Below are 26,302 nucleotides of genomic sequence, written 5' to 3'. Positions count from 1 at the left end.
CCTGGGCCATGGACCAGTGCCGGTCTGTGGCCTGTTAGGAACTGGGCCGCACAGCAGGAAGTAAGTGGTGAGACAAGTGAGCATGACCACCTGAGCTCCACCTCCTGTCAGATCAGTGGCAGCATTAGATTCTCACAACAGCATGAATCCTACTGTCAAGTGTGCATTCGAGGGATCTAGGTGGCATGTTTCTTATGAGATTCTAATGCCTGATGATCTGACGTGGGACAGTTTCATCCCAAAACTGTCCCCTGCAGCATGGCCTGTGGAAAAATTGTATTCCACAAAACTGGTCCCTAGTGCCAAAGGCTCTAAGGAATCAATTCTGGTTAAACAAAATAAGGTCAAAACTGTCCAAAACTGATACATGCTACCTGAGAGGAAATCAATTCATTCATTATAGTTGGACATTTTTCTCATATTTATTTGCCATATGTACTTCCTCTTATTGAACATGTATAAATACTAAAATCAAGTATTAATCTCTGGGATAGAATAAAAAGGAATACTATCAAGGAGAGATATGCCAATGAACTTCAACAATATTTGAAATGTTTACTTAACTTGAGTGATTATACTCAGTATATTATTCTCTATACATTTTTGTATCTCTGAAAGGGTTTTTAAAATATAAAAAGATAACATAAACACATGGTCAACAAACAAGGAATTGGGATAGCACCCATAACCCTTCATACAAAACAATTCAAAGAAGTTCCTGGGCAACCAAAAATTAAAGTTTAAAACTTGGGAACAGCCAGGCGCGGTGGCTCACACCTGTAATCCCAGGACATTGGGAGGCCAAGGCGGGCAAATCACCTGAGGACGGGAGTTCGAGATCAGCCTGACCAACATGGAGAAACCCCATCTCTACTAAAAATACAAAAAAAAAAAAAAAAAAAATTAGCTGGGCATGGTGGCACATGCCTGTAATCCCAGCTACCTGGGAGGCTGAGGCAGGAGAATCGCTTGAACCCAGGAGGCGAGGTTGCGGTGAGCCGAGATCATGCCACTGCACTCCAGCCTGGGCAACAAGAGCAAAACTCCTTCTCAAAAAAATAAATAAATAAAACAAAAAAATTGGGAACAGTTAAGCTGTTTTTAACGACTAGTTATGAGCATTAAATATACTGAAATTCAGAAATAAAAGCTAAATATGAATCATAATTACAGTAAGCAATGTTTCTCCTTTACAAAAAACAACACAATATAAAACTGAAAAGTACTATGAACTCAGCAAAATATAACAAAAGTTTACCAACTAAAATCAAGAAGGGGGATTGGTAATATAAATAAACTATTTTTAATAAAAAGTAGTCAATAAACGTGGCTTCATTTTTAAACGTGTTAAATCAAGACACAGAAAGTTTTAAAATATTGTTTAAAGTAACAGATAATCACAGGAGAAACTAGGCACAAACTATAAACTCTGCCCACTCTACTGGACATATAGCAAAATTAGATAAAGTGACGGATTACACTTTAATTTTGCTATATGTCCACTTATAATGAATGAATTGATTTCCTCCCAGGTAGTGTGTTATCAGTTTTGGACAGTTTGACTCTCTTTAGAATTGACTCCTTAGAGTATCTGCTGATTGAATTAATGTGGGGCCATATTGAACAAGTCTAATCTTTCTTCTGCATGATGGTTTTTTAGATATTTGGATCTTCACTTTATTAAAGCCAATGGTCAATTTTCAGTTTTTGTAACTCATCAGCAGTATTTGAAAAAGCTGATCATCCTCTCCTCTTTGAAACCCTTTCTTTACTTGACTTCTGAGATACCACATTCAATAAAAAAAGTAACAAGTTCATTTTTTGGAAGAGGAAAATTTGACAAAATCATACTAAAGTTCATCTGAAAAAGTAAATGAGTGAGAAGAGTGAGAAATTCCTGCAAAAATAAAATTAATATAGCAAAACAATCTACTAATCTGATAATTTATTTGTGGCATTTCAAATCAGAAGAGAAGGGGTGGATTATTTAATAAATACTATAATGACAACTGGCCAGCCACATGTAAAAACATAAAACTGAATCATTACGGCAATATATAAATTTTATAAACCAATTTTTAGATGTATAAAAAGAAACTTTAAAAGTACCAGAGAAAAGCATGTATGAATTATTTAATAACCTTGGCAAGGGCGGACTGCTTGAGCCCGGCAGTTGAAGGCCAGCCTGGGCAACATGGCAAAACCCTGTCTCTACAGAAAGCTAAAAAACTAGCTGGACATGGTGGTGTGTGCGGCTGTAGCCCAGCTACTCGAGAGTCTGAGGTGGAAGGTTGGCTTGGAGCCTGGGAGGTAGAGGTTGCAGTGGGCTGAGACTGCGACACTGCACTCCAGCCTGGGTGACAGAGTGAGACCCTTTCTCAAAAAAATATAAAAAGGACTTTGGCATGTATAAGGACTTTCAAAGTGTGACCTAAAACTGAGAGGACATAAAGAAAAGTACTATTAAATTTGGTGACATAAACCCCCAAATAAATACATAAATGAAGTTAAAAACAAAAAACAAAAAACAGGAAAATGTATTTGTAAAACATAAAAGGAAATAGACCAATGTATTTACTAGAGGAAAAACTTCCTATAAATCAACAAGAAAAAATACATCATCAAACAGAAAAATATGGAAAAGAAATTAACATATACCTCCCAATTAAAACAAAACAAAAACCTATGAAAAAATGCTCAATGAGAACTCAACTTTAAATGAATACTAAGCAAGAAAAGAGACACTTCAGAATTGCCTACCAAATCAGTGGAAATTTAAAAAGGTTTGATAACAAATGTTTAATGAAACTGTGCAGAAAAACATTCTCCGTGTAAATCAGTGGAAGACTCTTGGTGGATAATTAAACAGCTATCGACATTTTACATGCATACAATATCAACTCATGAATGAGACGGTTATGTCATTATGCGTTATACTACTATAATCAACAAGAGGTCAGGCGTGGTGGCTCACAACTGTAATCCCTGCACTTTGGGAGGCTGAGGTGAGCAGATCATGAGGTCAAGAGTTCGAGACCAGGCTGGCCAACATGGTAAAATCCTGTCTCTACTAATAATACAAAAATTAGCCAGGTGTGGTGGCGCGCGCCTGTAATCCCAGCTACTCAGGGGGCTGAGGCAGGAGAGAACTGTTTGAACCCGGGAGGCAGAGGCCGTAGTGAGCTAAGATTGCACCACTGCACTCCAGCCTGGGTGACAGAGTGAGACTCTGTCTCAAAAAAATAAAATAAATAAAATAAAATAAGAAAAACCCCTATCTTCATCTACCTGTAAATCTTAGGTTAAATTTAGTTAAATTATGGTAGAAGTATGATTCAGAAAACCATGTAGATATTTTTTAAGATGAGATAAAGCTGCATATAAGATGATATTAAAATGTTTATTTTTAAATTAATAAAAAGTATGATTCCAGTTGTTTTTTAAAAGGTATATAACACATAAATGCTTGATATGCATAGAAACTTTATGAAACAGCACACAAAGAACTGTTAACAACAGTTAATAACCCTAAAGAACTGCACTGAGAGGAACAAAGGATGGGAGAAGGAACTTTAATTTCACTCCATATGTTTTGGTAATTTTTATTTTTATTTATTTATTTATTTTTTACCTTGAACACATATTACTCTCATACTGTTAATACAAGCCATTTTTTAAATCCTACATTGTCATTTCTCAGGGCTTTTAAAAAAAATACTTATCAGCAGGGCGCGGTGGCTCACGCCTGTAATCCCAGCACTTTGGGAGGCTGAGGTGGGCAGATCACGAGGTCAGGAAATCGAGACCATCTAACATGGTGAAACCCCGTCTCTACTAAAAATACAAAAAATTAGCCGGGCGTGGTGGCACGTGCCTGTTGTCCCAGCTACTCAGGAAGCTGAGGCAGGAGAATGGTGTGAACCCAGGGAGGTGGAGCTTGCAGTGAGCCGAGATGGCGCCACTGCACTCCAGCCTGGGCGACAGAGCGAGACTCCGTCTCAAAAAAAAAAAGGAAAGTTTAATTTTCTTTATCCATTCATTGGTTGATGGGCACTTAGGTTGATTCCACATCACAGATGTCTTTTTTTTCAGAATGACTTCTTTTCCTTTGGGTAGCCACCTAGTAGTGGGACTGCTGGATGAAATGATAAATCTTTTTTTTTTTTTTTTGAGATGAAGTCTCGACCTGTGAGTGCAGTGGCATGATCCAGGCTTACTGCAACCTCTGCCTTCCAGGTCCAAGCAATTCTCTTGTCTCAGCCTCCCAAGTAGCTGAGACTACAGGCACGCACCAATATGCCCATCAGATTTTTTTATTTTTAGTAGATATGGGGTTTCGCCACGTTGGCCATGTTGCCAGGTTTGTCTTGAACTCCTGACCACAGGTGATCCATCTGCCTCGGCCTCCCAAAGTGCTGGGACTACAGGTGTGAGCCACTACGCCCAGCCTGAAATAATAAATGTACTTTTAGTTCTTTGAAAAATATCCATACAGTTTTCCATAAAGGTTGTACTAATTTATGTTTGCTCCAACAGTGTGTAAGAGTTCCCTTTTCACCACATCCATGATACCAGCTATTATTTTTTAACTTTTTAATAATAGCCCTTCTGGATGGGGTAGGGTGGTATCTCACTGTGATTTTAATTTGCATTTCCCTGATGATTAGTGATGTTGAGCATTTTTTCATACATTTTTGGGCATTTGTATATCTTCTTTTGAGAAATGTCTATTCATGCTATTTGCCCATTTTTTATGGGATTATTTTTTTTTCTTGTTGATTTAAGTTCCTTGTAGACTGTGGATATTAATATTTTGTTGAATATGATGCAAATATTTTCTCCCATTCTGTAGGTGGTCTATTTACTCTTTTGATTATTTATTTTGCTGTACAGAAGCTTTTTAGTTTAATTAAGTCCATTAAGTCCCATTTATTCATTTTTATTTTGTTGTGCTTTTGAGATCCTTGTCATAAATCCTTCGCCTGAGCCAATGTTCAGAGGAGTTTTCCCTGTGTCCTCTTCCGGAATTTTTATGGTTCCGAGTCTTAGATTAAGTCTTTAATCCACCTAGCTTAATTTTTACATGTGGCAAGAGACAGAAAGTGTGTGTATAAATACACGTGGGTATGTGTGTGTATATATACACATATATATACACGTGTGTGTATGTATATATACATGTATATGTGTATATATACATGTATATGTGTATATATACATGTATATGTGTATATATACATGTATATGTGTATATATACATGTATATGTGTATATATACATGTATATGTGTATATATACATGTATATGTGTATATATACATGTATATGTGTATATATACATGTATATGTGTATATATACATGTATATGTGTATATATACATGTATATGTGTATATATACATGTATATGTGTATATATACATGTATATGTGTATATATACATGTATATGTGTATATATACATGTATATGTGTATATATACATGTATATGTGTATATATACATGTATATGTGTGTATATACATGTATATGTGTGTATATACATGTATATGTGTGTATATACATGTATATGTGTATATATACATGTATATGTGTGTATATACATGTATATGTGTATATATACACATATACATACACATACACATATACATATACATACACACACACACCATGGAATACTACTTGGCCATGAAAAAAAGAATGAAATCATGTCTTCTGCAGCAACCTGGATGGAACTGGAGGCCATCATCCTAAGTGAAGTAACTCAGGAATGGAAAACCAAATACTGCATGTTCTCACTCATAAGAGGGAGGCAGTGCTGAGTACCCAAAGGCATACAGAAAGGTATAACGGACACTAGAGACTCAGAGCAGGGGGAGGCAGGCAGGGGAGAAATGAAAAATTACCTATTGAATACAATGTACATTATTCAGGTACACTTGGGAACTTCCCAAACTACTCCAAACGAATAAAGTTATTAATTAACAAAAAAAGAAATGGAGTATCCCAAAAGTGCAGGAAGGGAAAGGGCCAGGGGAAGGCGCAGGGCTGGCGGCTGTGATTATGTAGGCCAAAATCCGACCATGTGAAGAAAGGAGGGCCCAGGAGGGCAAGCCCAGCATTCCACACGCACGGCCAGGGAGGGGCTTCGAACACCTGCCCCGCTTGGCAAACTCACAGTGATCCATTTGTTTTCCCTTCTCCGAGTTCATGCATTCTTCAAGCTTTGGTAACTGGAATGTTTGTCTTTTCAGGCTCAAAAACAGTCAGTAGAAAAGGAACCAAAATTAAGTACCAATCATATGTCAGGATTCACCTAGGAAAACTGTGAGCTGTTGACTGGACTGCTTCTCTGAATAAGCTGGTACTCCCTTTTGTCTCTAATTTTAAAAGCTCCCAGGCAGCAATCTGAAATCCACAATCTCTTTGGAATAGGATGGGAAATATTCTGAAGGCACAGTTAAACACGTACAAGTCTCAAGCCTTAAAAAGAGTCAAAATACCAAAGGCAAGAAATTGTGGAGCTTTGCCCACAGTGCTGTGATAACCTGCAATTGTCTAACATATTCAGCATGTGTCTATCAGAGTTCTAGAACAGAGAGACATCTTGGGATTAATCTGATTTGGGAAAAGCCTTTAACTGTAGCTAGGAGTCACCTCAGTGTTCTTCATGTAATCAAGCCTTGGAGATTTTCTGTTGTGGTTTGCTCTTCTGATGTACGGTTCCCAGAAGTAGGAAATGGAAAGATGACCTTTTACAGACAACTGTGAAAGGAGAAACTATGACTGTGGAAGAGAAAGCTCCCTAGAACGCCCTCACAAAACCATCCAATGGAAGACATCCTCCAGGAGGCCTCCAACGGATCCCTTGATACTACAACAATACCGGAGGCTTAGGAGCTGGGAACTTCCAGGGGCTAGAGATCTCTTGCTGTGGTCCTTTCCATCATCGCACTGACAACAGCTCTCTCCAACACCTTTCTGCTTACCACCATCTTCCTCACCAGGAAGCTACATACACCAGCCAACTATCTCACTGGCTCCTTGTTCATATCCATGAGCATCACATAGACCATCACACACACCTGGAAATTTGGCCAACTCCTGTGCAACATCTGGCTGTCTTCTAGCATCACGTGCTACATGGCCTCCAACCGATATTTCTGTCTGTTGCTCTGACCAGGTACTGGACCATCACCAATGCCCTGTAGTATAGTAAATGGGCCATCTCAAGTTGTATCTCTATCCCAGTGCTCTTCTCCTAGATCTCTTGCACCACCTACTCCACATGTAAGACCTTCTACATTTTGGTTGTGTTGTTCATCATCTTCACACATTGCCCAACAAGAACATCCAGAAGCCATCATCACAGCACCACTGCCCAGGTCATCACAGCTCACTCTGCTCCCTCAACCCCAGCCTCCATGAGAGGCAAAGGCGCTTAACTGGCTCTCCTCTGCTTGTTAATCACATGAAAATCAAGCATGCTTATAGTGTCCTAGTACAACGGGAAATTTACTTTCAAACAAGGAAAGCCACAGAAACCCTGGGGATCATTTTAGGGGCTTTTATCATCTGCTGGCTGCCTCTCTTTATTGTTTCTCTGCCAGCCAAGATACCCAACCATATTAAACATCTTCATCTTGCTGAGCTTCTTTTTTTTTTTTCTTTTTGATACCAAGTCTCACTCTTGTCTCCCAGGCTAGAATGCAATGGTACAATCTCAGCTCACTGCAACCTCCGCCTCCCGGGTTCAAGCAATTCTCCTGCCTCAGCCTCCCGAGTAGCTGGGATTACAGGCACCTGCCACTACTCCCAGCTAATTTTTTGTATTTTCAGTAGAGACAGGGTTTCACCATGTTGGCCAGGCTGGTCTCGAACTCCTGACCTCACGTGATCCACCTGCCGCGGTCTCCCAAAGTGCTGGGATTACAGGCGTGGGCCACCGCGCCCAGCCTTGCTGAGCTATTTTTAAACTCCATCATCAATCCAGTGATGTACATTCTGTCTAATGAACAGTTTCACCAAGCATTTCAGAAAGTTGTCTTTTTTGCGGAAAGCCTCCTAGTCTTATTTGGTGGCTACTTGGTTATCTTTACCTGTTGTCTTCTGATCCACCAAAAGTTGGGCAGTTGTGTGAAATGAAACAGGACTGAAATTTGTCAACAGCGTTAGGTAGAAACATGGTTCACAGGGTTACCTGTTGATATAATTCACATAGAAAAGTGCCTGGCACTGAGAAAGAACCCTGGCTCAAAGGATGGTTTCCTGGTGTACCTAAGATTTGTATAAACCTCCAAGGAAAGCAGAGGAGAATAATGACCTGAATTGAAACAGAATTTAAGAGTTCAAATGGAGGGGTCCATTCCACATAACACTCTCCACTGGAATATAACAGGGATTTCTTGCATTGAGTCTTTCTTAGATCAAATCTGTCCTGGTTGTTCATGAGATATTCAATATTGGGGTGCACATGGTCTATGGTGACTTGGAGAGAGATCTGGAAGCCAGGGGCAAAGAAGACAAATAGAATTAGGTTGACTGCTTTGTAGCCTTCCCTCTTCCCCAATAAATTCATACAACCTTAATGTTCCGAAGGTAAAATCCCTGATCTCCCCCACTGAAGTATTTATAGGTTTTGGGTCCACCAAGCTTTGAAAAGAATGCCATTCCAAATTTTTTATTTTTGAGCTCTCTCAAAATCACTGTTACCTTATTATTCTTAACCCTAATACGCTGCCAAATTTGAATTGATTTTTTAAATGCACTTTTTGTTTAGAATAGTTTTGGATTTGCAGAGAGGTGAGGATGGTACAGAGAAGGTGATACAGAGAGTTCCCGGGAACCCAGAGGCCAGATTTCACACTGTTAACATCTTACATTAGTATGACACATTTGTCATAATTAATCAACACAGATACATTATTCTTAACAAGAGTCCGTGCTTTATTCGCATTTCCTTAGTTTCTGTCTGCTGCCATTTTTCTGTTCCAAGATATTGCCTGGGATATGTCATTATGTTTGGATGGCATGTCTCCTTGGCTCTTCTTGGCTGTGACAGTTTCTTGGACTTTCCTAGTTTTTGGAGGCTTGGCAGTTTTGAATACTACTAGTCAGTTGTTTGGTGGAATGTTTCTTAACTGGGATTTGTCTACTGTTTTGTTCATAATTGGACTGGGGTTGTGCGTTTTGGGGAAGAGAACCACAGAGGTGAAGTATCATTGATCATATCAAGTACACATACTGTCAAAATGACTTATCATTGTTAACAATGACCCAATTATTTTTCATATCCCATTCTCATTAGGAATCTTAAGATGTTGACTCATCAAATAAAAAGCCTGAAATATCATGATTCAAAAATAAGCAATATAAATAATAAATAAAAATGGTAATACCTGCTCAAAACACATTAGACTAGCTATTTTTATTTGATCAATTTATATGTAATGGTTTGAAGATAAAAGAGTTGTAAATAACTTTGAATTTATCCTTTCCCTATGAATATGTTCTGCTTCTGGAAAATATTTTAGTTCTACTGTTCTATTTTTACTGCCATGGCTATCAGGAGAAGCCTCTGACTGCGGGAGAGAGGGTAGGGGGTTGTTGCTACCAGCTAATTCAGGGTTCAGTAGTAAACTATGAGATGGATAGTTTCCACATATAAGTATGCCTAAACTGCATCTGAGTTCCTTCAGTAGGAAAATGTCCTGTGCTGTCTGAGGGAAATGCTTCAAAGACTCTGTTTAAAGACAACACACAGAGTTATGAACATCTTATCCCATGCCAGAATGCTTTGCAATTTACAGGAGAGTGCACTGTAAATCCCCCTAAGATATTCAAAACAACCTTCCCCTAAAGCAAAATCTTGATTCGATTCTTCTCAGTCTTGGTGATGGCCAAGGGACTATGGTCCCAGAGATTAGTTCAAGTAATATTAAGCAGGTGAAATTTTTCTATGTTGTATCCACCACCACCCATGTCATTCCTAATACCTCACAAAGCAGGCAAATGAATGAAAACTAAAGAATAATAATATTCAATCTGAAGTCTTGTTCAAGTAATACGCTTTATCTCCACGACTTTTTGCCAGTCAATATCTATGTATTTGTCTCTATATATCATATTGGCTGAGTTTCAGAAATAAATGATAACAAGAAATGAAAAAAAGATGTCTGGCATGGTGGCTCATGCCTGTAATCATAGCACTTTGGGAGGCCGAGGTGGGCAGATCACTTCAGTCCAGGAGTTCGAGACCAGCCTGGCCAACATGGTGAAACCCCATCTCTACAAAAAATACAAAAAATTAGCTGGGCATGGTGGCATGTGCCTGTAGTCCCAGCTACTCAAGAAGTGAGGTAGGAGGACTGCTTGAGCTCCAGACACAAGGGTTGCAGTGAGCCATAATTGCACCACTGCATTCCAGCCTGGGCAACACAGTGAGACCCTGTCTCAAAAACAAATCAACCAATATATATGTATATATGATACTGTATTGAAACTAAGTTTCAGCTGTAAGCACTAATCTTCTCTCAATGGTGCTACACAAAATTTCAAAAGTTTAAACAGTAAAACTATGGCTAGAATAATAAATGCTGTTTTGACCTTTGTTCTCTGGATGGAAATGTGGAAAAAGTTGTTACTCCTGCCTAAAAATACATAAAACTGCACGTTTCACCAAGAAAAAAAGATTACTTTAAAGTTATTTTTATATAATTTTTAAAAAATACATAGATCCCTTGAGAACTTTAAACTTCTCTAAACCTACAGTATTCATTTTATTTTTTATGGATACTAAATTTAAAGCTATCTCTATTTTATCAGCCAACAATGGTGCTGGAAATACATCACAAATGTTGATTCTGACCACATTAATACAGTAACGTCAACAAAAAAAGTACACAGAATGGGAAGGATCTAAGCACTGAAAATAACAGGCATAAAGGTAATTGTCTACAAAGCATTACTAGGCCAAACTTGGTGGCTCATGCCTGTGATCCCTGCACTTTGGGAGGCCGAGGCGGGAGGATCATCTGAGGTCAGAAGTTTGAGACCAGCCTGACCAACATGGCGAAATCCCGTCTCTACTAAAAATAGAAAAATTAGCTGGGCGAGGTGGCAGGGGCCTGTAATCCCAGCTGCTCAGGAGGCTGAGGCAGGAGAATCACTTGAACCCGGGAGGCAGAGGTTGCAGGGAGCCAATATCACGCCACTGCACTCCGGCCTGGGTAACAGAGTGAGACTCAGTCTCAAAAAATAATTAATTAAATAAAATAAAAAAGAAGCACTAATAACATAAACCAATTTTGAAAACAGTTGTACTATCTGGTAAGTTTTAAGACACATAAAAGTTTGTAACATGATGAATTATTGGGGCAGTGTGGTGTACTAAGACAGCACAATTACTGATCCTCTGCTGCCTTCTGTGAAGGATGAAGAGGAAGGACAAAGAAAATATATACAAGATTTGCATGATATGTGTGTGTGTGTGTCTGTCTCTCTCCTGTTGCCATGTAAGACGTGCCTTGCTTCCCCTTCACCTTCTGCCATGATTATAAGATTCCCAAAGCCTCCCTAGCGACTCAGATATGGAAATGTGAGTCAATTAAACCTCTTTTCTTCATAAATTACTTAGTCTCAGGTAGTATCTTTATAGCTGTGTGAAAATGGACTAATACAAAAACTTTTCTAAAAATTTTTACCTAGTTAAAAATAAGAAATGCGTTACTTCCAAACAACCTTTGAATTCTAACCAGTATATCTTTTCTTCCAGCAACATGAATCATCTAAGGCTTTTTTAGTAGCTTGCTGTCATGTTCTCATGATCTGAAAGGCAAAGTTTAATGACTGAAGACCCACGCAATCTTTCAACACTTTGGTTTTAAATGAAGTAATCCTTATAGAATGAGAGCGAAGAAAATAGGAGCTGAAAAACAAATGTTATAAAAGTAAAATATATGCCCCTAACACTTATGACCTAATGAAAGTGATAATCCATCATGTCACCAACATTTTGGGTATAATCAGCCTAGAGCAACAAACAGGCTGCTGGCACAGTGGTGAATCGAGTCTTTGTGCATCCAGATGCCTTCAGAAACTTGCACTGTATGAAATCAAATAATGAAATCACTCCCCTCCTCACAAACTCCACAACTGCAATAACCAGCGAAATTTTAAAAATTCATATTTTACTAATAATATCCTACACTTAAAGAAAAGTTTAATAGGAAATGGAACTCAAAAGGCTTACGCATTATTAATCATAGTAAAAATTACAAGTAACTTCTAATCCACTAAAAGTTGTCTGGTCATATTTCTTACCAACATGTTATTGTGCCTAATAAGAAGTAAATGTATGAGAAGCACAATGGGAGAAAAATATACAATGATCAAGTGCATGAGAAGTGAAAAGTGTTTTGAAACTATTAGGTCTATTACTTGAAAATATTACTATTGAAAGATCAAAACTAATACCAATAAAATAAAATAAAAATCAGATGATCATCTCAATAGACCCCAAAAAAGCAGTTAACAAAATCCAGCATCCCTTTATGATTAAAACCCTCAGCAAAATTGGCATACAAGGGACATACCTTAAGCCATCTATGACAAAGCCACAGTCAACATTATGCTGAACGGGGGAAAGTTGAAAGCATTTCCCCTGAGAACTGGAACAAGATAAGGATGCCCACTTTTACCACTTCTATTCAACAGACCCCGCCATCCCATTACTGGGTATATACCCAAAGCATTATAAATCATGCTGCTATAAAGACACATGCACACGTACGTTTATTGCGGCACTATTCACAATAGCAAAGACTTGGAACCAACCCAAATGTCCAACAACGATAGACTAGATTAAGAAAATGTGGCACATATACATCATGGAATACTATGCAGCCATAAAAAATGATGAGTTCGTGTCCTTTGTAAGGACATGGATGAAACTGGAAACCATCATTCTCAGCAAACTATCACAAGGACAAAAAACCAAACACCACATGTTCTCACTCATAGGTGGGAATTCAACAATGAGAACACTTGGACACAGGAAGGGGAACATCACACTCCGGGGACTGCTGTGGGGTGGGGGGAGGGGGGAGGGAGAGCATTAGGAGATATACCTAATGCTAAATGACGAGTTAATGGGTGCAGCACACCAACATGGCACATGTATATGTATGTAACAAACCTGCACATTGTGCACATGTACCCTAGAACTTACAGTATAATAATAATAAAATTAAAAACAAACAAACAAACAGTACTGGAAGTCCTCGTCAGAGCAATCAAACAGGAGAAAGAAATCAAGGACATCCAAATCAGTAAAGAGGAAGTCAAACTATCATTGTTCGCTGATGATAAGGTCATATACCTACAAAGCCCTAAAGACTCATCCAAAAGCTCCTAGATCTGATAAATGAATTCAGTAAAGTTTCAGGATACAAAACTAATGTACACAAATCAGCAGCACTACTACACATCAATAGTTACCAAGCTGAGAATCAAATCAAGAACTCAACCCCTTTTACAATAACTGCCAAAAAAAAAAAAAAAAAAAAAAAACAGTAAAATACCTAAACAAGGAAATGAAAGACCTCTACAAGGAAAACTACAAAACTGCTGAAAGAAATCACAGATGACACAAACAAATGGAAACACATCCCATGCTCATGGATGGGTAGAATCAATATTGTGAAAATTACTACACTGCCAAAAGCAATCTACACACTCAATGAAATTGCCATCAAAATACCATCATCATTCTTCACAGAACTAGAAAAAACAATCCTAAAATTCATATGGAACCAAAAAAGAGCCTGCATAGCCAAGGCAAGACTAAGCAATAAGAACAAATGTGGAGGCATCACATTATTCAACTTCAAACTATACAAGGCTATAGTTGCCAAAACCAGTCATGGTACCGGTATAAAAACAGGCACACAGACCAATGGAACAGAATAGAGAACCCAGAAATGAAGCCAGACACTTACTGCCAACTGATCTTCAACAAAGTAAACAAAAACACAAAGCAGGGAAATGACACCCTATTCAACAAATGGTGCTGGGATAACTGGCAAGCCACATGTGAAAAATGAAACCGGATCTTCATCTCTCACCTTATACAAAAATCAACTCAAGATGGCTCAAAGACTTAAATCTAAGACTTGAAACCATAAAAATTCTAGAAGATAACACTGGAAAAACTCTTCTAGATGTCAGCTTAGGCAAAGACTTCATGAACAAGAACCCAAAAGCAAATGCAACAAAAAGATAAATAGATGAGACTTAATTAAACTAAAAAGTTTCTGCACAGCAAAAGAAATAGTCAGAAGAGTAAACAGACAACCTACAGAATTGGAGAAAATATTCAGAAACTATGCAACTAACAAAGGACTAATACCCAAAATCTACAAAGAATTCAAATCATCAAGTAAAAAACAAATAATCCCATCAAAAAGTGGGCTAAAGACATGAATAGACAATTCTCAAAAGAAGATATACAAATGGCCAAAGAACATATTAAAGCTCAAAAAGGGCTGGGTGCAGTGGCTCACACCTGTAATCCCAGCACTTTGGGAGGCCAAGGCGGGCGGATTGCCTGAGATCAGGAGTTCAAGGCCAGCCTGGCCAACATGGTGAAACCCCGTCTCGACTACAAATGCAAAAATTAGTGGGGCGTGGTGGCGAGCACCCGTAATCCCAGCTACTCAGGAGGCTGAGGTAGGAGAATTGCTTGAACCCGGGAGACGGAGGTTGCAGTGAGCTGAGATTGCACCACTGCACTCCAGCCTGGGCGGCAGAACAAGATTCCATCTCAAAAAAAAAAAAAGCTCTGCATCACTAATTATCAGTGAAATGCAAATCAAAACCACAATGCGATATAATTTAAAAATAAAAAAATAGATATTTGCATGGATGTGGTGAAAAGGGAACATTTTTACACTGCTGGTGGGAATGCAAACTAGCACAACCACTGTGGAAAACAGTATAGAGATTCCTTAACTAAAAGTGGACCTACCATTTGATCCAGCAATCCCACTACTGGTATCTACCCAGAGGAAAGGAAGGCATTATACGAAAAAGACACTTGCACAGGCATGTTTACAATAGCACATTCGCAATTCCAAAAAATATGGAACCAGCCCAAATGCCCATCAATCAACACGTGGATAAAGAAAATGTGATATATATATATATATATATACCACAAAATTCTACTGAGCCATAAAAAGGAACGAAATAATGGCATTTGCAACAAGCTGGATGGAGTTGGAGACCATTATTCTAAGTGAAGTAACTCAGGAATGGAAAACCAAACATTGCATGTTCTCATTTACAAGTGGGAGCTAAGCTATGAGGACGCAAAGGCATAAGAAAGATACAGTGAACTTTGGGGAGTCAAGGGGAAGTGGGAGTGGGTGAGGGATAAAAAGACTACACATTGGGTACAGTGTCCACTGTTCAGGTGATGGGTGCACCAACATCTCAAAAACCACCTCTCAAGAACTTATTCATGTCACCAAACACCACCTGTTCTCCAAAAACTACTGAAACAAAAAATAATAAAAAAAAGTTTAAGTTTTAACTCACTTTATTTGATGGATACTTTCTTAATGTAGCTATCAATTCTAACACAAAAGCAAGCACTGTACTTTAGTGGGAGAGAACTAAAAGCATTCTCATTCAGATCAGGTATAATGTGGAGATGTCCAGTATCGTGTAGTGTGGTACGCATAAGCAGAAGGAGAAGGAAATGGGCTACATACATTAAAACTGAACACAGGAAGATAATTATTATTTAGAAATGATAACACTACATATTTGGAAAAGCCAAAAGAATAAACTAAAAAAAAATCCAAACCTTTAAGAGAATTCAGTATGATGACTAAGTACAAAACTGATATAGAGAAATCACAAGCCTTCATGTGCACAAAAAAACAAGCAGTTAGAAGATGTAATGAAAAACATAACACTTTATAACAAAAAGAAAACCTAGGAAGAAGCTTAATAAATGTATAAAATCTATTATGAAGGAAACATTAAAACATTTCTGAGAAACAAAAAATGAATTCATGGAAAGATATACCCCATTCTTGTCAATTCTCTATAAATTAATAACTACAAATTTTATATACTCCCAATAAAAAACACAACGGAAAGAATTAAAGGCAGGAGATGATAAAAGCTGATTCTAAATTTCAAATGGAAAAATAGCCAAGAAAAAAAAAAAAGCTAGGGCACTTCTGAAAAAGAAACGTACCTTAGAAGGAATTAGCTATTAACATATATCACAAAAACACAAAAATTTAAACAATGTTACTGGATACAGACAGATCAATATCACTAGAAAATAAGAAATATTCTAAAATATAACTTTTGTAATATGTCACAAAATCCAGAAGCCTTAAAAAATTCACTTTATTTAAGAAGTCTGAACACACACACACACACACACACACACACACACACACACACGAGTCAAAAGCCAAACAGAGCTAGGAGCAGTGGCCTTGGGAGGCTGAGATGCGAAGATGGCTTAGGGCCAGGAGTTTCAGACCAGCCTGGACAACATCTGTTTTATTTATTTCTTTTTTTTAAAAAAAGGGGGGCTGGTGCAGTGGCTCACGCCTGTAATCCCAGTACTTCGGGAGGCCCAGGTGGGTGGCTTGCTTGAGGCCATGGACTTCAAAACCGGCCTGGCCAACATGGTGGTAAAACCCCGTCTCTACTAAAAATACAAAAAATTAACCAGATGTGGGGGCGGGCACCTGTAGTCCCAGCTACTTGGGAGGCTGAGACAGGGGAATCACTTGAACCCAGGAGGCAGAGGTTGCACCGAGCCGAGATTGTGCCACTGCACTCCAGTCTGGGCGAGAAAGTGAGACTCCATCTCAATAAATAAGCCAAACAAGAAGAAATGTTTAGAACTCACATCAGACAAAAGAACTAATTTTTAAATTGGGAAGAGATTTCTACAAATCAACTTTTAAAAAAGCAGGAAAGAACTCAAAATAAAAATGGGTAAAGCATATAAACAAATAATAGAAAATAGAAAGGATGTTAAATATAAAAGTCTGTTCGACTTTACTTCCAATGAAAGAACTGCAACTACACTGACATTGTTTGCTCACCTATCAGACTGCCAAAAAGTGAAAAAGCCTTTTAACACACTCTGCAGACAAGTATGTGGGAATATAACACTTTCATCACGGATAGTAAAAATGAAACTTGGTACAGTCTCTTTAAGGTTACTTGGCAAAATCCATCAAAATTATAAATGCGTATCCTCTCACTCAGCAGTTCAACTTTAAGGACTTTATCCTAGAAATATACTTGACTTGACAAATGTATAAACTAAACATGTACGACATTTTTTACTATTAATCATTTTATGTAAAGGAAGAAATTTTTAGCAAAATTAATGTCCATCAGTAGAAATTTTGCTATAGTATATCCATACAATGCTGTTAGTAACAACAATGAAGAAACCCTTGGAAAGAATACCAAAATATATTAACTGAAAAAAGGGGAAAGAACAAGCACTAAGGAACAGTAAGATTTGTATTGAAATAGACACACACACTTTTTTTTGCTCATATATGAATTATGTGTTTGTCTGGATGCTACTGGTCTCAGCTTAAAATTGTCATCTTATTAAACACACAAATGAAGTTGTACTATCCCAAGTCCATGTACTAAACCAGTTTAGTACAGTTTCAATAAAAGACAGAAGGGGCAGAAGAATGTCAGTTCAAACACTTTGGCAATTTACAAGGCACTTTTGAGAAACAGCATGAAAAGCACTACTGGAAGATACTAACAGTGTTTAAATTTTTAAAAACTGAATATATAGAGCAGTCTTAACAATCTACCTACCGCAACAACAATTCCAAATTACTAATCACAAAAATATAAACTGAAAAATGAGCAAGAAACTCTGACAGCATTTAGAAATAACTTAGTGGTAGGAGTGAAGATGTATGAGGAATGGGCCACTGAACTCGAAACACCTGCACCTTACCTTCTTCTGAAGAACATTAACCTTCCGCTCCTTCACATCCAACATGTCCTTGAGGTCATGTATCTCTCCAGCTTGTGTCCCCTTCTCTTCAGCCATATCCTGAATTTGTTTTGTCTTTTTATTCAACATGGTTTCCTTCTCTTCCAAACGCAATCGGAGAGCATCCACCTAAGAATGTAAGAGTTTTACAAGTGATGAATTAAAAAGAAAAGAATGTAATTCCTTTCAAATAGATATGTTATAAAGGTTATAAAGAGGTTGAGTTTTGTTATTCTATAAAAGTAGTATTATCTACATCTATGTTTCTCTGGATTCAGAGTCCAGTGTGCTCACCGTTACACAATGGAATCTCTACAACTATGTTTCTCAAACTTCACGCACATCAGAATCATCTGGAGGGCTAAATCAAGCCCTTAGTTTCTGATTCAACAGGGTTGGGGTTCAAAATCAGTATTTCTAACAAGTTTCCAAGTGAAGCTACATTGCTTTAGAAAATCTAAAATGAGGAAAAGGGAAAAAAAGCATCACCAAGCATAACACTGGCTATATCAGATAATACAGTCTAGTCATAGGCTCTGAGGCTTTTATGAAAAACAACCCCATAATGCACTTAGATATCCATACAAAGCAAAAGCAAAGGTCTACTTTTTAGACAGCAAGACTAACCAGCTAAAAAGTTTGGTAACTAGTTACCTTTATCCCTGAAGTTTAATGCCTTTCATTAGATATAACTTTAAAATAACAAGAAATCTAATGATACTTATTTTAAAATCCATTCACAGAAAATTTTATTAAGCTTTTAGCACCCCATACATAGATTCAGTGCTGTTCAACAGGAAAATAATGAGTCATATTTTCAAGCCGAAAATTGTTAATAAGCTGTTTTACATTCTTTTTTCATTATTGTCATTTCAAACATATAACCCATATAAAAAACTATTAATGAGCTATTTCATATTTTTTCATACTAAGTCTTTGATATCTAATGTATATTTCACCTTTATATCACATCTCAATTTGGGCTAGCCACATTGCAAGTACTTAATAGCCACAAATGGCTGGTGGCTACCAGACTGAACAGTGCAAATCTAAGAAATCAAGTATGGTTCTATGGTCTCTCATCTTTAACTTGTCTTATTTTTCCTATCTGAACGTGGATTAAACCACAAAGAAAATATGAATAATGTTTCATATTTAGGGTACATCAAAGCACTCAGGAAGATCTAATACAGGTTGAACATCCCCAAATCTGAAAATCCAAAATCCAAAATGCTCCAAACTTCAGAACTTTTTGAGCACTGACACGACACTTAAAGGAAATGCTCAATGGAACATTTTGGATTTTCGGATTAGGAATGCTCAACCAGTGAGCATAAGTATAATGCAAATATTCCCAAACTCAAACTCTGAAACACTTCTAGTCCCATGCATTTTAGGTAAGGGATATCCAATGTGTAGCCTATCTAAACTACAAGGTATCTGAGAAGCAATACTGTGTGTGCGGTGGTACTTCCTGTTCAGTTAAGTAGTATGGAAAATTTCTTAACAAGACTAGTCTCATTGGAGACTGCTATAATAAGTACTTGCTACTACTGTAAGTACTTACAAATTATGTTGGACCATATGGAAAGGAAAAACATGTAGATAAACCATAGTTCACTCTGCTAAACTACATTTCTACCAACTACTTCTATGCGACCAGTCTCACCAAGCCAGAAAGTAGGGAATAATCATTTGAGCTCCCATTTGTCATTATTCACCACAAGTTCTACCATGCTCCTTCAAAAGAGTCTTTCATCTGTAATTTACCTCTATTCTACTTTAATATACATAGTTAACCTAATTATAATCTGGAAAGATCTACCCGAGAACTTTCAAACTCTAAATTTTTTTTCTGAATCACAAATACTATTCTTTTCTTCCTCCTACACCTACTAAATCTACCCTTTGTCCATAGCATGACCTCTGATCTATCATCCTTCTTTTTTTGTCATTCGTCTTTATTCTGGTTTTTGTTTTGTTTTGTTTTCCTCCCAGCTTAAGCAATGATTTCAGTCTCATATCAACTCCTTAAAAAAAAAATCATACCTGTTTTACTTTACTACTTTATTTCTGAATTAAACAGTTTTCTGGGCCTTCCTGCATGTGTTCATGTATATTTTTGTCACCATATACAGTAATCCCCCCTTGTCATCAAAGAATATAATCCAAGACCCCCAGTGGATGCCTGAAACCACAGACAGTATCAAACCCTATACACACTATGTTTTTCCTCTATATACATATCTATTACATAATAAAATTTAATTTACAAATTAGTCACAGTAAGAGATTAACAACAATAACTAGTAACAAAATAGAACAATTATAACAATATGCCAGCATCATTACTCTTATGCTTTGGGGCCATTATTAAATAAAATACGGGTTATGTGAACACAAGCACTGATACTGCAACAGTCGATCTAATAACGAGACAGCTACTAAGTGACTAAGGGGCAGGTAGTGTGGATACGTGGATACACTGGACAAAAGGAAGATTCACCTCCAGGGTGGAACACAGCAGAATGGCATAAGATTTCATCACACTACTTAAAAAAAAGCTTAACTTAAAATCTGTGAGCTGTTCTTTCCTGGAATTTTCCATTTAATATTTTCAGACCACAGGTGACCACAGGTAACAGAAACCAAGGAAAGCAAAAAAGCAGTTAAGGGAGGACTACTGTATATACATTAAAATCCTCACAGTTCTGTTCTCAGGTATCGTATTTTCTTCCCTTGCATTCTCCCTGCAGAAAACGTCACACTCTCTCACGGCAATGTGGGAAACTGGGCCGTGGAGGAGATAGCAGGCCCAAGATCTCACAGCTACAAATAAGCAGAGATTTAAGATTACGTGGTCTTGCCTCCAGACCCCACACTCTTAACCACTAATTCTCTAACACCACCCTCACCCACAGGATCACAGCGGGGAATTCAAGGTCCTCCGTGGTCAGACGGTCCCAATGTACCAGCACTGCCTAACCTTTGCCATATGCCTCCTTGCCCCACTTCCAGTGGCTCTCCATTGCAGCAGTACTGCCATTCTCTGAATAAATACTATACTTTCCTTCTTTCTTGTCATTGTTCACATTTTGTCCTATGCTTGTAATATCCTTAACCCTCTACCACTTAAAAAAAATCTGCCTACTGAACACATCTTTCAAGGTCCTTTTCCTACGCTACCATTTTAATAAATATTTTCCAAACCCCCAACAGACAAATACTATCTCCCTCATCCTTTCTCAGGGTATTTTGTAATAGAATTTAACACTTTTTTTTCTACTTATAGAACTTAATAACATTATTATACAGAACTTACCAATATTTCTATATATAATATATTATATATAACATATATTATATATTACATATTATATACAACTAATTATATATAACATATATATTATATAATATATTATATACAACATATGCATTATATACAACATGTATTATATAATATATATATTTTGTAATTATATCATATATGATATATAATATATATAATTATATATTATATATGATATATAATTATATATAATTATATGATATATATTTATAATTTTATATATTTATATATTATGTAAATAAATATAATTATATTATATATAATTATATTATATGTATTATATATTATATATAATATAAAACAATATATAATTATATATAATTATATTTTATATATAATTATATAATATATACATTTATATATTTATATATTATATATACTATATATGATACATATATTTAATTTATATAAATATATTATATATTATATAATATGTATTATATATAATACATATAAATAATATACATAATATGTAATATATTATAAATTATATATTTTTTTTGTTTTTTTGAGACAGTCTTGCTCTGTCGCCCAGGCTGGAGTGCAGTGGCACAATCTCGGCTCACTGTTAACCTCTGCCTCCTGGGTTCAAGAGATTCTCCTGCCTCAGCCTCCCTGGTAGCTGGGACTACAGGTGCATGCCACCATGCCCAGCTAATTTTTTTTGTATTTTTAGTAGAGACAGGGTTTCGCCATGTTGGCCAGGCTGGTCTCGAACTCCTGACCTCAGGTGATCTGCCTGCCTCGGCCTCCCAAAGTGCTGGGATTACAGGCATGAGCCACCACTCCTGGCCCATATTTTGCCCACCCTTTTATCCTCAGTAATCCTATCTCACTTAAAACATTTAGCACTATAAAGTAGCTAACATTATCTCCCTATTTTAAAAGATGATAAAACTGTGACTCAGCGTAGTTAAATAGTTTACCTCATATTGTATTAAAGAACTGGTGAGTAGAAGGACTATGGCCGGGCGTGGTGGCTCACACCTGTAATCCCAGCACTTTGGGAGGCCAGGATGGGCAGATCACAAGGTCAGGGGATAGAGACCATCCTGGCCAACATGGTGAAACCCCGTCTCTACTAAAAATACAAAAATTAGCTTGGCATGGTGGCGCATGCCTATAATCCCAGCTACTCGGGAGGCTGAGGCAGGAGAATTGCTTGAACCAGGGAGTTGGAGGTTGCGGCAAGCCGAGATGGTGCCACTGCACTCCAGCCTGCCAACAGAGCGAGACTCTGTCTCAAAAAAAAAAAAAAAAAAAAAGAAAGAAAGAAAAAGAAAAAGAAAAAAGAACTGATGAGTAGAAGGACTGGAACTCAAAGACTAGATATGACATCAAAGATTATAATCTGTTATCACATACCAAAGAATACCAGCATAAAGGAACACAGGTGAACACAGGCAGGCAGGGAAATCTCTCCTATGAACAGTATGTCAAAAGAGTCAGAAAAGTTTTCTAAAAGAATAAATGTCTGAATTGGTTTTTGAATGATGAAGAGAACATCACTAGATACAAAAGGGAAGGCAGAGAGAAATGCATGGATATCTAGGAAGAGGAAATAGAATACTTTAAAATCTAGAAACATGAAACAGCATGATATACTTATAAATTCATTTGGTATTGCTTGGCATAAAGTAAGAGAAGAAGGAGAATAGACAAGCCTGAAAAGATAGTAGATCATAAATCCTTGCCTGCCAAAATAAGATGCTTAAATTTTATCCTACTTGCAAATGGAAGTCAGTGAAGATTTTTAAGCAGGAGAAAGTCATGGTATTTGTATATCGGAAAAGTTACACTGGGCTGGTTACTGGAGACACAAAGATAACTAAGATATTTCCTGTCTTCTGCTGAAGTTACAACCTAATGGAGAAGAATGTTGCCAAAATAGATCACATAAATATATTATAGAAAGTGTAGAGAATATTTTCTTAAAGTACAGAAAAGAAGCACTCAGCTTGCTTGGAGATACCTCAAAGCACGTAAAGATGAGCAGAAGATGGCTGGTGAGGAAGATAATGGAAGAACCTTTGAGCAGAGATAACACAAATAATGAAGATTAGAAAGGATGTTAACTTCTCAGAGAGCTATGAATAGAGAATTGCTAAAGCATAGAATAGGCGGTAAGTTATGTGAGGTGCAGCAGAAGACAAGGCCTTAGCCATGGAAAGCATCAGTGTCATGTCTAGGAGCTTGACTTTTATTAGTTGTATATAAGGGATAAAAGAGAGATAAGTCAAACATGGGTTCCCAGGTTTCTGATGAAGAAGACTAAATGGGTTTTAGCTTTGAGAGAGAATAAGAACCTTATTTTTGGTGTGTTATTTCTGACATGACATATATCTTAACAGTCTCCCTGATAATACCTGAAATGCTTTGATAATAACCTGAAAATACCTGATAATGACCTGAATATGAGCTAGAAATCCAGAAAAACCTAACTGTTTTACTCACTTAGGACTGCCCTAACAAAGGACCACAAACCAGGTGGCTTTAAACAATAGATTTTTTTTTTCCTCTCAAAGTTCTGGAGTTTAGAAGTCTGACATAAAGGTGTAGCAGGACCTTGCTCTCTATGAGGGCTCTGAGAAAGAGCCTTCCTTGCCTCTTGCTGTCTCCTGGCTCCTCGTCTTGTAGACGATGCATCACTCCAATCTCTGTTTCCACCTTCACTTCACCCTCTTCTTTGTATCTTTATATGTCCTCTCTCTTCTATAAGGACACCAGTCATTGCATTTAGAACCCACTCCATCATGATCTTATCTCAAACCTTAACTAATAATAGCTTCAAAGACCCTATTTCCAAATATGGTCACATTCTGAGTACCAGGTAGACACAGATTTATGGAGGATACTATTCAACCCACCACACCTACTGCTACAAAACACCCAGAAATGCTAGGTAAAGCACAACAAACTTCTTTTCAAATTCATAGATCAGCATGCATATAAGCATATACAGAAGTGTACACATAGAGAAAGAGACAACATCACTAAAATGTTGAAAACAGAGACTAGAAGCCCGAAGTGGTAAGCTTATAACAGAAGTGACGCCTGTCCTGCTTTTTCATTGACTTGTTTCCGTGACCTGGAGAACTGAGTTTGGAAGATGCCTCCAGTAACAGAAAATAAGATATCAGGGCAACACAAAGGTTAGGTTGGAACAGGAAGCAAAATCCCAAGCCCCCTTTGGGCAAGTACCCTGCTCTAGAGAAGCCTCAGGCACCCACATGTTCTGAATGTTCCCTTCCATTACCATTCTCAGACCCTCTGGTCTCAGGACTCCTCAGCACTCTTCAAAATTACTGAGGACCGGCAGGGCACAGTGGCTTAGGCCTGTAATCCCAGCACTTTGGAAGACCAAGGTGGCCAGATCACCAGAGGTCGGGAGTTCAAGACCAGCCTGACCAACAGGGAGAACCCCTGTCTGTACTAAAAATACAAAATTAGTCAGGCGTGGTAGCGCATGCCTGTAATCCCAGCTACTCAGGAGGCTGAGGCAGGAGAATCACTTGAACCTGGGAGGCGGAGGTTGCAGTGAGCTGAGATCACGCCATTGCACTCCAGCCTGGGCAACAAGAGCAAAACTATGTCTCAAAAAAAAAAAAAAAAATTTACTGAGGACCCCCAATTATTGAGTTTTTATTTATGTGAGTTATATCTATCAATATTTGCTATACTCAAAATTAGGGCCAGGTGCGGTGGCTCACACCTGTAATCCCAAAACTTTGGGAGGCTGAGGCAGAAGGATCACTTGAGGCCAAAAGTTCGAGACCTCCCTGGGCAACATAGCAAGACACTATCTCTACAAAAAAAATTTTTTTTAAATTAGCCAAGTGTGGTGGCACACACCTATAGTTCTAGCTACTCGGGGGTCTGAAGCAGGAAGATCGCTTGAGCCCAGGAGTTCAAGGCTTCAGTGAGCTATGATCACACCACTGTACTCCAGCCTTGGTAGCAAAGCAAGACACTGTATCTTTTAAAAAAAAAAAATTAGAACAGCTTTTAAATAACAATAAACCCATTATGTTAATCAAAGTAACATTTTAATTTCAAAAACCTGTATTTTCCCCCTAAAATAGTAAGAAGAATGTAATTGTTTTAAATTTTTGCAAATCTCTTTAATATCTGGCTTATAACGGGGGGGGGGGGGGGCGGTGCACGAGGAGACTAGCTTTAGAATAAATGCAATTTTGGTACCATCTAACAAAGCTTAAATGAAAGACCCAAAAGAATGAAACTATTTCCAAGTATTTTACCAGCATCACAAAACAAAGTTCAGTAATATTTACAGGAATACAAAATGCCTAGCACCCAACAAGGTAAAACTCACAATGCTTGGCATCCAACCCAAACTCACCAGACAAGCAAAGAAGCAGAAAAACACAACTCATAATACAAGGACAAAAAGCATTCAGTGAAAACTGAGATCAGAAATAACACAGATTACGGTATGATCTCACTTACATATGGAATCTGAAAAAAGTTGAACTCAAAGAAACAGAGAAGAGAATGGTGGTTACCAGGGGCTGGGGATAGGAACAGGGAGAGGCATGGGGAGATGCTGATCAAAGGGTACAAACCCTCACTTATAAAACAAGTAAGTTCTGGGGATCTAATATACAGCAGCGTGTAATTAATAATGCTGTATTATATACCTGAAATTTGCCAAGAGAGTAAAAATCACAACACTCCACCATGCAAACAAAAAAAGGTCCAAAAGGGAAGTGTCAGAACAGACTGAATATTGATTCAGTTAAAAGAAAAGGACTGCAACCACAGAGTAAAGACCTTAGTGGAATATGAAATTCAACAACCAGGCTGCTCAAGATGCCAAAGAACCCACTGACTCTTATCCACTGGCATTCAGGCACAGCTCAAGCCAGCCAGT

The 26,302-nt window shown here is 37.6% G+C and overlaps 1 protein-coding gene across 50 annotated transcripts in view; it reads right to left on the bottom strand.

The window, feature by feature from the left end:
- Positions 1-26,302, bottom strand: part of ERC1 (ELKS/RAB6-interacting/CAST family member 1) — a 536,900-nt gene that overhangs the window by 358,518 nt on the left and 152,080 nt on the right. For all 50 annotated transcript variants that reach the window (XR_010148221.1, XR_010148222.1, XR_010148220.1 and 47 more), the window contains one exon: positions 18,024-18,191. Coding sequence is in view for 47 of the 50 variants with exons in the window: in XM_054663959.2 (XP_054519934.1) it covers positions 18,024-18,191 (168 nt within the window). In the remaining 3 variants the exon portion in view is untranslated. The remainder of the gene's footprint in view (positions 1-18,023; positions 18,192-26,302) is intronic.

This window comes from Pan troglodytes, chromosome 10, assembly GCF_028858775.2.
Source record: "Pan troglodytes isolate AG18354 chromosome 10, NHGRI_mPanTro3-v2.0_pri, whole genome shotgun sequence".
Taxonomy (NCBI): domain Eukaryota; kingdom Metazoa; phylum Chordata; class Mammalia; order Primates; family Hominidae; genus Pan; species Pan troglodytes.
This window is presented reverse-complemented; position numbering and strand designations above follow the sequence as displayed.